Source organism: Capra hircus, chromosome 2 (genome assembly GCF_001704415.2).
Source record: "Capra hircus breed San Clemente chromosome 2, ASM170441v1, whole genome shotgun sequence".
Classification (NCBI taxonomy): Eukaryota; Metazoa; Chordata; class Mammalia; order Artiodactyla; family Bovidae; genus Capra; species Capra hircus.
Window position 1 is genome coordinate 1295778 of NC_030809.1, and position 11809 is coordinate 1307586.

General features: G+C 59.1%; 1 protein-coding gene across 1 annotated transcript; it reads right to left on the reverse strand.

The window, feature by feature from the left end:
• Window positions 3415–4386, reverse strand: LOC108638512 (glycine-rich cell wall structural protein 1.8-like). The gene has a single exon (XM_018066219.1). It carries the CDS (start codon window positions 4384–4386, stop codon window positions 3415–3417), a length of 972 nt encoding a protein of 323 aa, XP_017921708.1.

Here is an 11809-nt window from a genome sequence, read left to right on the forward strand (position 1 = left end):
CTCTTCTGACAGGACAGGGGGCTATCCCCAACCACCTTTCTCTGGAAAGAGTTAACTTAGAGCTCCAGCTGGTCTCCTGCATACGAAAGGAATGTTTCAGCTCAGACCCCTCTGACGGGACAGGTAGAGACTTTTACAACTTGTGATTGTTTACAGCCCCCCAACCGCGAGAGGCACACAGCTTAAAACATCTTAAAGATATAGAGCCTTTTAGAGCTAAGAATTTAAGAGATAGAGCCTTTTAGAGCTAAGAATTAGCTTGGTGAAGGGTTTCACTGCTGGGTCAATGACTGCTGCCAGGCCTCCATAGTCTTCATCTTTTTGGCACCTGGAGGATGTTAATCAATGTAACTGGGATATAGAAAAAGGAATATAGTAGTTTTGATGTTAGCAACACTAGACTTTTGAGTTAGTGAACTTTCTCTTTGTTATAAATCACTGTACTCCTCTTTCCTTGTTATAAGTCATTGTGTCCTTGCTATGTAAGAATGTAACCTTAATTAGTGTTTCTGAGAGTGGCACCAGACTTTGGAAAGAACAACACTTTTAAGGCAAATAAGTTTTCTGGGTGACAGACCCTTATCAGAAAAGGGCCGTAAAATGTTAATAGGCCTCCTGGCCAGAAGATGATGTAAATCACCTAAGACTTGTGTATACAGCTAGGTATGCAGAGAGAAAGCCTGGTCTCGCTAAGAGTCAGGGCTGCTGACGCTGCGTAACTCTGTATTATCCACTGATCTCCATGTACAAATGAAAGTATAAAAAGCTTTCCCGGACAATAAAGGATGGGCCAGTTTCTCAGACCAGCTTCTCCAACTGGTTTCTTGAAGTCTGGCTCCCCCCGTGTCGACTCTCTCTCTCTTTCTCCCTCTCCCTCCCTCTCCTCTTCAGGCTGATCCCTTGGAGCACGGAGGCTCTCCGAGTCTACTTACTTACCCGGGCTTCTAAGACCCACGCGAGAGGGAGCCCAAGGCAGGGCACCCTCCACTATTCAAGCGGGCGCCTGCGGCCTACCGTAGACGGTGCGAACCTCGTCTCGAGGTTTTATTAGCTTTCTGCGTAGACCAAGTTATCCAGCCTCTTTTCTCCACTCATTTTCCTACTATACTATTCTTTCCTAATCTCTCTTTATCTAAATAGTTTTTCCTCGCCGACTCCGTCCACCCTTCAAATTCCCTGGATCCACCAGGGCTGGACGCTGGCGCTTCCCGGTAAAATGGGGGAAATAACAGTGTGCCCATTATCACACCAGGTTGGTGTGCGTGTGTGTAAGAGAGTGGGTGTCCGACTCTGTGACCCCCTGGACTGCAGCCGCCAAGCTCCTCTGTCCACGAGATTTTTCAGGAAGGACACTGGAGTTGCCGTTTCCTCCTCCAGGATGTCTTCCTGACCCAGGGATCGAACTGCTGTCTCCTACGTCTCCTGCTTCTCAATCGGATTCTTTACCACTGAGCCACACGAGGTTGCCGGGAGCCTGGCTCAGCACTGCAGGAATTCTGCAATGACAAGGGAGGCACTGGAAGCAGGCAGACAGATCACAGGGCCTGGAAAGCCGGGCCCAAGGGAGGCTCTGTCCCCAACACAGCCTCGAAGGCCTCCATCTGTCTCACTCGTGGAGAGGGGACTGGCCCAACAAGTCACAGATAAAAGACCACACCCTACGTGGGACCAGGTCTGGCAGTCCTGGTGCCTGCCGCTCACGGCACCCAGCAGCCTCTAACACTGTGTGCCCACCCAGCCCCCAGCGCCTGGACAGGGGCCGGGAATCAAGCACAGCTCAGGCTCAGAGCAGCACAGAAGCAAGGCCCTCTCCGCAGGAGGCTAAGTGGGAGCCAGCCCGGAGATACTGTGGGCCTACTAACACATGGGTTTCTGCATGAACTCCCACAGGGAGCCAGGCGGGCAGAGTCAGAGGGATGAGGGCCTGGAGACAAGCAGGGTTTTTTAAAGAAACATTCAGCCGTTAAAAGCCCAGCTCTCGGGCCAGGCTCGGGCTGCACACTAAGTGGGGCTGGCGGAGGGTCAGCGGCGCCTGGGCGGGGCCTGGGCGGGGCCTGGGCGGGGCCTGGGCGGGGCCTGGGCGGGGCCTGGGCGGGGCGAGGCGGCGCCTGGGCGGGGCCTGGGCGGGGCCTGGGCGGGGCCTGGGCGGGGCCTGGGCGGGGCCTGGGCGGGGCGAGGCGGCGGCTGGGCGGGGCCTGGGCGTCAGGGGGGGGGTCCACGGAGGGGTGCCCCAGGAGGCTGGGCCACTGCGGTCACGAGCTGCCCCTGGCCGGGGCACCCAGACTCAAACAGGCCTGCCTGTGGAAATCCTGTAACGTCCCTGGCCACACCGACCTGAGCGGCAGGAAGAAACAACACGCGAAGGGGAAGAAAACGCCCAAACTTCAGGCTGACTTCATGGGGGTCACCAGCCTCGCCCCAGATCCTCACTACTGAAGGCCACACACGGCCCAGGGAACGCTGACACCTGGGGCCAGGTGAGCCTCTGCGGCGGGGAAGGGCCCCCTGCGTGACGTGACGGGTGTATCAGCATCCCTGGCCTCTACCCAGCAGACGTCAGTGGCACCCCTGCCCCCAAGCTCTGACAGCCAAAGTCCCCTGAAGGGCAAAAAAAACAATCACGGTAAAGACCACTGGGCTAGGGAGACACAAGCCACTGAAGAACAAGCCTGATTTCACTGTCCCCATTTCAGACCAGCCCTGGCACCGTCGCCCCCGGCACGGACCCCAAGCTCCGCTGCTTGACATTCAAGGCTCTGCCGCACCAATGCTCACCAGCCCCTGCCCCACATCTGACCCTTCAGCAGCAACACAGCACGGGTCATCCCCGCCCAGAAGCCTTCCTTGTTCCTGGCCCGTCGTCCCCCCAGCTCTCCTGTCGGCTCCCCAGCCCTCCCGTCCGCTCCTGGCCCATCATTCCCCCGGCCCGTCGTCCCCCCGGCCCTCCCGTCCACTCCCGGCCTGTCATCCCCCCGGCCCTCCCGTCCGTTCCCGGCCCATGGTCCCCCTGCCCTCCCGTCGGCTCCTGGCCCATCGTCCCCTTGGCCCTCCTGTCCGCTCCTGGCCCATCATCCCCCCGGCCCTCCATCTGCTCCTGGCCCATCATCCCCCCAGCCCGTCGTCCCCCCCGCCCTCCCGTCCGCTCCTGGCCCGTCATCCCCCGGCCCTCCTGTCGGCTCCCTGGCCCTCCTGTCTGTTCCCGGCCCATTGTTCCCCCGGCCCTCCGGTCTGCTCCCAGCCGTCGTCCCCCCGGCCCTCCGGTCCGCTCCCGGCCCATCCTCCCCCCTGCCCTCCCGTCTGCTCCCAGCCGTCGTCCCCCGGCCCTCCGGTCCGCTCCCGGCCCGTCCTCCCCCCTGCCCTCCCGTCGGCTCCTGGCCCATCGTCCCCTTGGCCCTCCCGTCCGCTCCTGGCCCGTCATCCCCCCAGCCCTCCTGTCGGCTCCCTGGCCCTCCTGTCCGCTCCCGGCCCATCGTTCCCCCGGCCCTCCGGTCCGCTCCCGGCCCGTCCTCCCCCCTGCCCTCCCGTCGGCTCCCGGCCCATCGTCCCCTTGGCCCTCCTGTCCGCTCCCGGCCCATTGTTCCCCCGCCCTCCGGTCCGCTCCCGGCCCGTCCTCCCCCCCGCCCTCCCGTCCGCTCCCGGCCCGTCCTCCCCCCTGCCCTCCCGTCGGCTCCCGGCCCATCGTCCCCTTGGCCCTCCATCTGCTCCTGGCCCATCATCCCCCCAGCCCGTCGTCCCCCCCGCCCTCCCGTCCGCTCCTGGCCCGTCATCCCCCCGGCCCTCCTGTCGGCTCCCTGGCCCTCCTGTCCGCTCCCGGCCCATTGTTCCCCCGGCCCGTCCTCCCCCCTGCCCTCCCGTCGGCTCCCGGCCCATCGTCCCCTTGGCCCTCCTGTCCGCTCCTGGCCCATCGTCCCCCCGGCCCTCCATCTGCTCCTGGCCCATCATCCCCCCAGCCCGTCCTCCCCCCGGCCCTCCGGTCCGCTCCCGGCCCGTCCTCCCCCCTGCCCTCCCGTCGGCTCCCGGCTCATCGTCCCCTTGGCCCTCCTGTCCGCTCCTGGCCCGTCGTCCCCCCGGCCCTCCATCTGCTCCCGGCCCGTCCTCCCCCCCGCCCTCCCGTCCGCTCCCGGCCCGTCCTCCCCCCTGCCCTCCCGTCGGCTCCCGGCTCATCGTCCCCCCGGCCCTCCGGTCCGCTCCTGGCCCGTCCTCCCCCCGGCCCTCCTGTCCGCTCCTGGCCCGTCGTCCCCCCGGCCCTCTCATCTGCCTGCCTTCTGCCAGGCCGTGGTTAGAGTCCGCGCAGATGTAGCCTCCTCCAGGAAGCCTTCCCTGCTGCTCCCGACCCCGGGGAAGCTGCACACTCTCTGTGCTCCCACGCCCCGTATCGCGCACCATCGTATCTAACTCCAGCTAAGCATCCTGTAGGCGGGGCCATGTTGCGGTCACCTGCTTGCCCAGGCCAGCCTTCACTGTCAGGGAACTTTCGACAGGATGAGTGGCTCAGACAGCAAGGAACCTGCCTGCAGTGCAGGAGACCCGGGTTTGATCCCTGGGTCGGGAAGACCTCCTGGAGGCGGGCACGGCAGCCCACTCCAGTGTTCCTGCCTAGAGAATGCCATGGACGGAGGAGCCTGGCGGGCTACAGTCCACGGGGTCACAAAGAGTCGGACACGAGTGAGCAACTAATACTTCCTCTGCCTCCTACTGAAAAGGGACTCACTCTTTCCTTTGGTCAAGAAGGGAAACCCAGGGAGGCTTCCATGGCGGCTCAGAGGTAAAGAACCCACCTACCACGGCAGGAGATGTCGGTTCGATCCCTGATCCAGAAAGACGCCATGTGCTGCAGAGCAGCTAAGCCCGTGACCCCCAACTACTGATCCTGTGCCCTGGAACGCGTGCGCCACAGCGAGAGAAACGTCTGCAGAGCGCAGGCCGGGCACTGCAGCTGCAGGGCGGCCCCTGCTCGCCACAACCAGAAAAACGCCTGCACAGCGACAAACGCCTAGCACAGCCAAAAATGAACAAACAAGTTAAAAACACAAGAGGAGAAATCCGGAGCTGAAGATGACGCCGACAAACCCGGTCAGGACCAGACCCCCGGAGAAAGACGGAGGGGCCTGGGGACGGACAGAAGGGCCCCGCACCAAGGCCAGCCACCCGAGCGAGGGGCCAGCCAGACGCTGTGAGCACATCGAGGGCCCTGGTACCCCGGCGAGCTCTGCCGCCGGCTTCCAGAGCCTCGGCCAGCTCCACGCCTCCTGGCTCTGTTTCCGTCCTTTGCTACTCGATCTGGGGCACATCGCCGAAAATCACCGTCATCGTGATAGAAAGCTCGAGAGAAGTCACCACCTCGTTAACCCTGCCGATGGCCCTGGGAGCTTACGCTCCCACTCGGCCAACAGGAAGCCGCGGCTCAGACCCACTGGGCCCCCCGCTGGTAGGCCACAGAGCTCTGCCTCAACCCGGGTTTCCTGCCGCCGGACTCCCACCACCCCCTACGCCTCTCAGATGGAAGCCCCCAGCGCCCCGTTCCTCTGGGCAGGGGTGGCGGGCAAAAGGGAAAGCAGGACCAAGACGAAGGCACGCTCTGCTCTAAGCCTTCCAGTGCTCCAGGCCTGGGCATGAGCCAGAAGCCCGGAGAGGGCCTCCAGCCGACGGGAAACTGGGACGAGGAGATGGAACCAGCCCCCTGGAAAAGCCTCCCCAAGCCTGCTGGGGGTTCACTGTGCCCTCTGAACCATCCTTTCCAGAGGGGACTCACCAGACTCTCCTTCCAGGCGAGAGGCCCCAGGGAAGGGAGATGTCAGCGGGGGTTGGGGGGGAGGCACCAGGAGGGGCTCAGAGCACCCAGACTCCAGGCCGGGGTCTCCCACCGCCAAGCCCAACCTTCCCACAGGTTGAGATGGGAGAACCATGCGGGCAGGAACATGCAGTGTGACTGAGGGAACCCGGAGGCTCCCCCGCCCACCCCACCCCTCATCCACGCCACCCTCTTCTGGTGGTCTCAGCGCTGTAACCTTCCATGCCTGGGTTGGCTTGTTCACCGCCCATCTCCACCCCCCACTATTTCAGACGCCCTGAGACCCCTCTGGATGGGGTCAGCACAATGGAAGTTCATTCAAAGACCCAAACCCTGCCGTTATTCAAAGCTCACAGGCACCAGTGCCTTTCGCTGGCGCCCAGCCCATCACAGGGTCTTTCATCCCCCAGTGGGGCACCAGGGAAAGTCCTAGACCCTCACTCCAGCCCCCAAAGCCTCCCCTCCCCAGAGGCGCCCTAGTGTGGCTCGGAAGGGATCGGGACCTGCTCCTGCCAGGAGTCCCTCTCCCGCACGCTCACGCTGATCTTCCCCGTCACGGAGATGGGGTCCACGGAGCAGATCGTGCAGCTGCCGCTGAGCCGGAAGCCCCTGCGAGGCCGATTCTCCCTCCACAACCGCCAGCAGCCCAAAGGAACAAGCTACAGGAACGCCCAGGCCAAGGCCTGGCAGGGCGGGGGCGGGAGGGTACCCAGGGAGGCGTCGTCCCTGAGGACAGGCCCTACCTCAGGGCTCGGCTCCTCACGTCAGCATCGGCCCCTCCACCCCCAGGGACTCCAGACCCTCCAACCAAAAGGTCCCCCTCAAAGTGCCTGGCAGGGAAAGGGGCCCAGCGCCAGAGTTAGCTGTCTGGAGGGGAGCCGGGGCCCAGGGAGGGCAAAATCCCGACGGCTCCTGGCCCCGGGTGTCAGCCAATGAAAGAGAGCGTGGCCGGCTGTGGGCCCAGGTGTGTGCCCCGATTTTAAAGGGCCCAAGACGGAGGGGCAGGTGAGTTTGTGCTTGACCACGAGGTGGGCAGGGAAGGCCAGGGAGGAACAGACAGCAACCACGGAGAGACCTCCGGCCTAGCAGGCCAGGGGCTGTGTGTCTTCGGGTCTCAGGCCCAAGCCCTGCCTCTGGGGGGTCTGGGCCCTGGGAACCACCCTCTCTTGGGTCGGGTAAGTTATCTCCACCCTCAGTGCTGTTTGAATCCTTTTTAGCAAAAACCCCCAATCTCTCCGGCTCACCCCAGCCACCAGGAACTCGAGTTTGCCCCCAAAGTACAGTCTTGCTCTGAGTCTCTCAGGTAGGATGAAGGAAGGGGGCTGGACTTCAGGAGCCCCTGGCACCCCAGTGACCTCAGAGGAGTCCCTTGGCCACCTCAAACCTTCCCATCCAAGACGAAAGACGTCACCTCCAACCCCAGATGAGGAGGGGATAAAATGAGCCAGGCACCAGAACAAAGCCGTATATTATAAGAGAACACGGCTGGGCCCACATTCTCAAACACCTTTCTTCTCGGTGTTCCTCTGGGACGGATGCTTGGTAATTAATTGTCCCATTTCAGAGACAAAGCTTTGGAAGCCCAGGGGTGTTATACACTGCTGGTCACACAGAGTCTATTACAGCAGGACCCTGGCCCAGAATGACTGCTGCCTCTGACCAGGAGCCTGCCTCAGGCCCCAGAGGAGGACGGAGGGAAGCAGAGAAAGCAGAAGCGTGCATTAAGCACCTGCAGCGTGCATCCAGGATCATGCTGAAATGCCACGACCCCCAAGGTTCCAATGCAGAGGGCCCTCTTCTTCCTCCCTCAGCAGGGAAGGAGGCTGGCGGAGCCCAGCCCCCCAGCCCGGCCCACCACGGGGATCTGGATCACTGTGATAAGGGCATCTGCAACCTTATTTAAAAGTCACTACCGCACAATTAGAGGCACTTACCCCCTCAGAGCCATCCTTCTCCTCCGGTCGGTTTTATAGCCAGCAATAACTCCTGTAAATTCCTCAACAGATGGGAATTTTATTTGACTAATCATGGCCGTTTGACTTGCTGGGGTGCGGTGGCTCGGGGCTCAGGCTGGCAGGGTGCCAGCTGAGGTGACTGTCAAGGGGCTGGGCAAAAAGCCCAGAACCCAAGGCCACCTTGTGGGTCCACTCCCCAGAGGAAAGTCACAAGAGGGTGTCAGGAAGTGCCAGGCACTGGGCAGCAGCGGGCAGCTGGGCTCTGCCTCTTCTGGGTCCAGAGGTGCCTCTGGGCAGGGTGCTGAGACCCTTGTCCACCCCTCCAGGCGCTATCTCTGGACACATGGTGCCAGGGAGAAACTGAACACCCAGGCTTTAACACCCAACACACCAGCATGTTGGCTCCATTGCCCCACGCACACCTACCCGATGCCAAAGGCCGCATGGGCATCATCCCATTCAGCCCTGCCAGCAATTCTATAGATGCGCGTGAACATTCCCACTTCACAGATTTACAAATAGATGGTAGAGCACGTGCCGGAGTCACTAAGCTGAGCTACCACCTTCATCTCAGGGAATTGAAGGTTGGTGCCCCCCCAGCTCACACAGGGCCAAGAAATCCTTCTAAGACCCACACTGAATCCCATCGCTGCTACAAAAAAAAACACCCATAAAACTCCCAGCAATTCCTCAGCACCCTCCAGACAAAGTTAAAGTCCATCAGCCTGGCCTTCACAATGGAACTGATTAGAGGTATCTATCCGAGAAATATGAAAACATATCACACGGTGAATCTCGTCCATTTGACAATATGTATGGCAAATTACTCATAACAGCCCTAAATTGGAAATATCAACATGAAATGGATAAACAAACTTATGATCTATATGTACAATGTAGATCGCTTTCCAACCGACAGGAGGGAGAAAGCACACCGCAATCTGAACAAAGCAAGTTCCATATAAACAATTATCAACTATAATAGGAGACCACATTAACAAGGCCTAGCTGTACTATTGCCTGGAAAATCCCATGGACGGAGGAGCCTGGTAGGCTGCAGTCCATGAGGTCGCGAAGAGTCGGACACGACCGAGCGACTTCACTTTCCCTTTTCACTTTCATGCACTGGAGAAGGAAATGGCAACCCACTCCAGTGTTCTTGCCTGGAGAATCCCAGGGACAGGGGAGCCTGGTGAGCTGCCGTCTATGGGGTCGCACAGAGTCGGACACGACTGAAGCGACTTAGCAGCTGCTGGAGAGAAGTAAAGAGAACTTTAGAGAATGGTACGAAGGAAAAGCCCCCAAGGGCTAACATAGAGACCCTGATAACAGCCTCCACCACCACGACGTGGATCAAACAAGGCCCCCGAAAGCACCCCCTCCCCCAGGATGAGAGCGCGCCCAAAGAGGAGCTCCCCAAGACTGCAGGAGAACCCCTAGGGAGGAATGCCCACACACTCCCCCCCAGCACGGGCACCCGGACCTCACTGAGGGGCACGCCTGCGGCTCGGGCGGAAAGCACCGCACACTCGCGGAACTTGCTAGAAACCCAGCCTGGGGCACTAACCGGAAGTCTGCCCTGAGGAACGACACTCGGGCTGCTCACACGAGGCGTCTCACCAGAATCACCCCACGACAAAAGCGCCCTTAAAGGGATGCGGGGTGTGCCGGCTGCTACACCACGGCCGCGGTGACCCGGCGGGAGACGCTGCGCACGCGCACTGGAGACGCCGCACGTGCTCAGGAAGCCACGCACGCGCGCGCAGAAAGCCACGCACGCGCGCGCAGAAAGCCACGCACGCGCGCGCAGAAAGCCACGCACGCGCGGAGCCGGGGGCGGGGCGAGCCGGGGCGGGGCGAGCCGGGGCGGGGCGAGCCGGGGGCGGGGCGAGCCGGGGGCGGGGCGAGCCGGGGCGGGGCGAGCCGGGGCGGGGCGAGCGGCTCTCCGGCGCCCTCTACAGGCTAAGGCTGAGCTTGCCTTGCAGCCGGGGGTGGCGGGGGACGAATTTAAAGGGCCCAGCTTCACTTTCAGTCCGCAGGCAAGAAGGGTGAGTTTATCCAGCATACCCATTTCTTTGATGACTCAGCTTCCACGTGAGACCTTCTCACGTGGAACCGAACCCCTGTACGACAACACAACTCTGTATTTCTACCTAAGAAGACACAGCTATCCTTCTTGCAAGCAAAGTTCTCACCCTCTCCATAAAATGACACCAACAGCCCCACAGTCATAAGACTGTATTTATCACCCCTCAAATTCAGTCACAGTTCCACAGAATATTGTTGCCTAAAGACTATACTTTAAAGCTAGCTTCCAAAAACTTGCATGTGAATAAAACTGGGAAGGGGAGAAAAGAAAACAGTTGCAGAGTATGCTTATTTCATGTATTCATTCAGAAACTGTATAAATAACCTCGGGGTGAGTCCACGGATCAAACAGGTTCACTGTGAGTCAGACGGGAGCCAAGACTCTACTACCCATCATAAGCCCCCACTCTGACGTACGGGCCACAGCGGCACTGCAGGTCCCTGAGAGTTCGTGTGAATTCAGAGCCTGTGCCTAGTAATTTGAGAACCGTGTGGGCATTTCCTGTGCCCCACTGCACAGCCACCCTGGCAAACGGCTGCCAGTCCCTGTGGGGAAGATTTGGAGGAACAGTTAGAGCAAGTACTTGCAACAATGATGCAGGCTCCTCCTTCCACAGGACCTGGCTTCCAGAGGGCTTCTGGGCCTGCGCACCAACGTGGGTCTGGAATCTGCAGGTTTCATGTAACACATCCAGCCCAACATGCCTGTCTCCCCAAGCCCTTCAGTTCCCTCTTCCACATCACAGCCCCACTAACTGCACTACTGAGTCCAGATTCCAGTAAACCAACCAGGCAAGCTGTCAGAGCCACCCTCCACTGCACACGCTAAAACTCAACCCCAGAATCTCTAGTCAGGGCATCCACAGCAATGAATTCAGCCCAACCCAGTGTGATACTCTGCCCTCTTGGGTTGAAAACTCTTATAATAAACCCCCACACGTTTCCCACGTCTCTGCTGATATATATTAGCAAAGCATGGCAATTCTTTTGCATTTTCCCTCATAGGTCCTATTGAGTCCCAGTCACCAAGGAATGGGCTGAGATTTGACCCTTAAAGTCTAGTGACAAGAAAGGGTGCTTATGGTGAATCTTAAAGAAAACAGGCATCCCCTTTCAGGGTATCTGCCTCCACTGAGGTTATTACCTGGTGTTTAAGCAGCGGAAGAACAGCCTCCTCAGACCCTGGAAGGAAAACTCCCACCACCCACATGGGATGCTCACAGCCACTTGGGAGTTTCAGACCATCAGTTTCATCTGGGTCCCACAGATGTCCCCATCCCACGTTTCAGGACCCCCTTCTTTCCCAATTAATGCCCTAATTTCCACGTGAGCAATCTGTCAAGATGTGAATTCAACTGTGGTTATAATTCAGCAACCAGCACAATTAAATTTTGTATTTGATTTTCAGTAATATCAGCCCTGGGGCTGCAAGAAATAAGAGCTTCTGTAAGGGGCTATCATGGGAGCTCTCTGGTTCTCACACCACATGAGAAGAGGGAGTTAATGGCCTGGGCTTGTTGTTTTCTCTGTGTAAGTACTCAAGAGCCCTCCAAAGAATCCACCCCACCCCACAGTCCTTATAGCCATCATCACCACCCTAACAGTCAAGGGCAGTATCACTCAGGCTCCCAAGGGGTGTGCCTGAGTGGCGCTTTATCTCAATCCACTATGCGTAATATCTCCATTAATTGTATGGCCACTACACGCCTTGGGTTACCAGCATTCCACTTCCTATTAGCAAGGGCTCATGCTCAAGCCCAAAGACACGAGGAAACTAATCCATAAATCTCATATTTACAGGTCAATCTCCTGTTATCTCTCCTGAAACCAATTCTATATTGGTTTGGGTCCAACTGAGAAAAAGAAATCACACAGTAATTTTAACAGGGAACATTTCAAATGAAGAATTATTCAATTGTAACAGGGGACTGAACCAACAAACAATGGCTAATAGAAAGAACTACAGTTAATGTAA

Excerpts from the sequence above, each read along its gene's own strand:
- LOC108638512 (XM_018066219.1), bottom strand. The coding sequence starts at position 4,386 with ATGGTGCGCGATACGGGGCGTGGGAGCACAGAGAGTGTGCAGCTTCCC.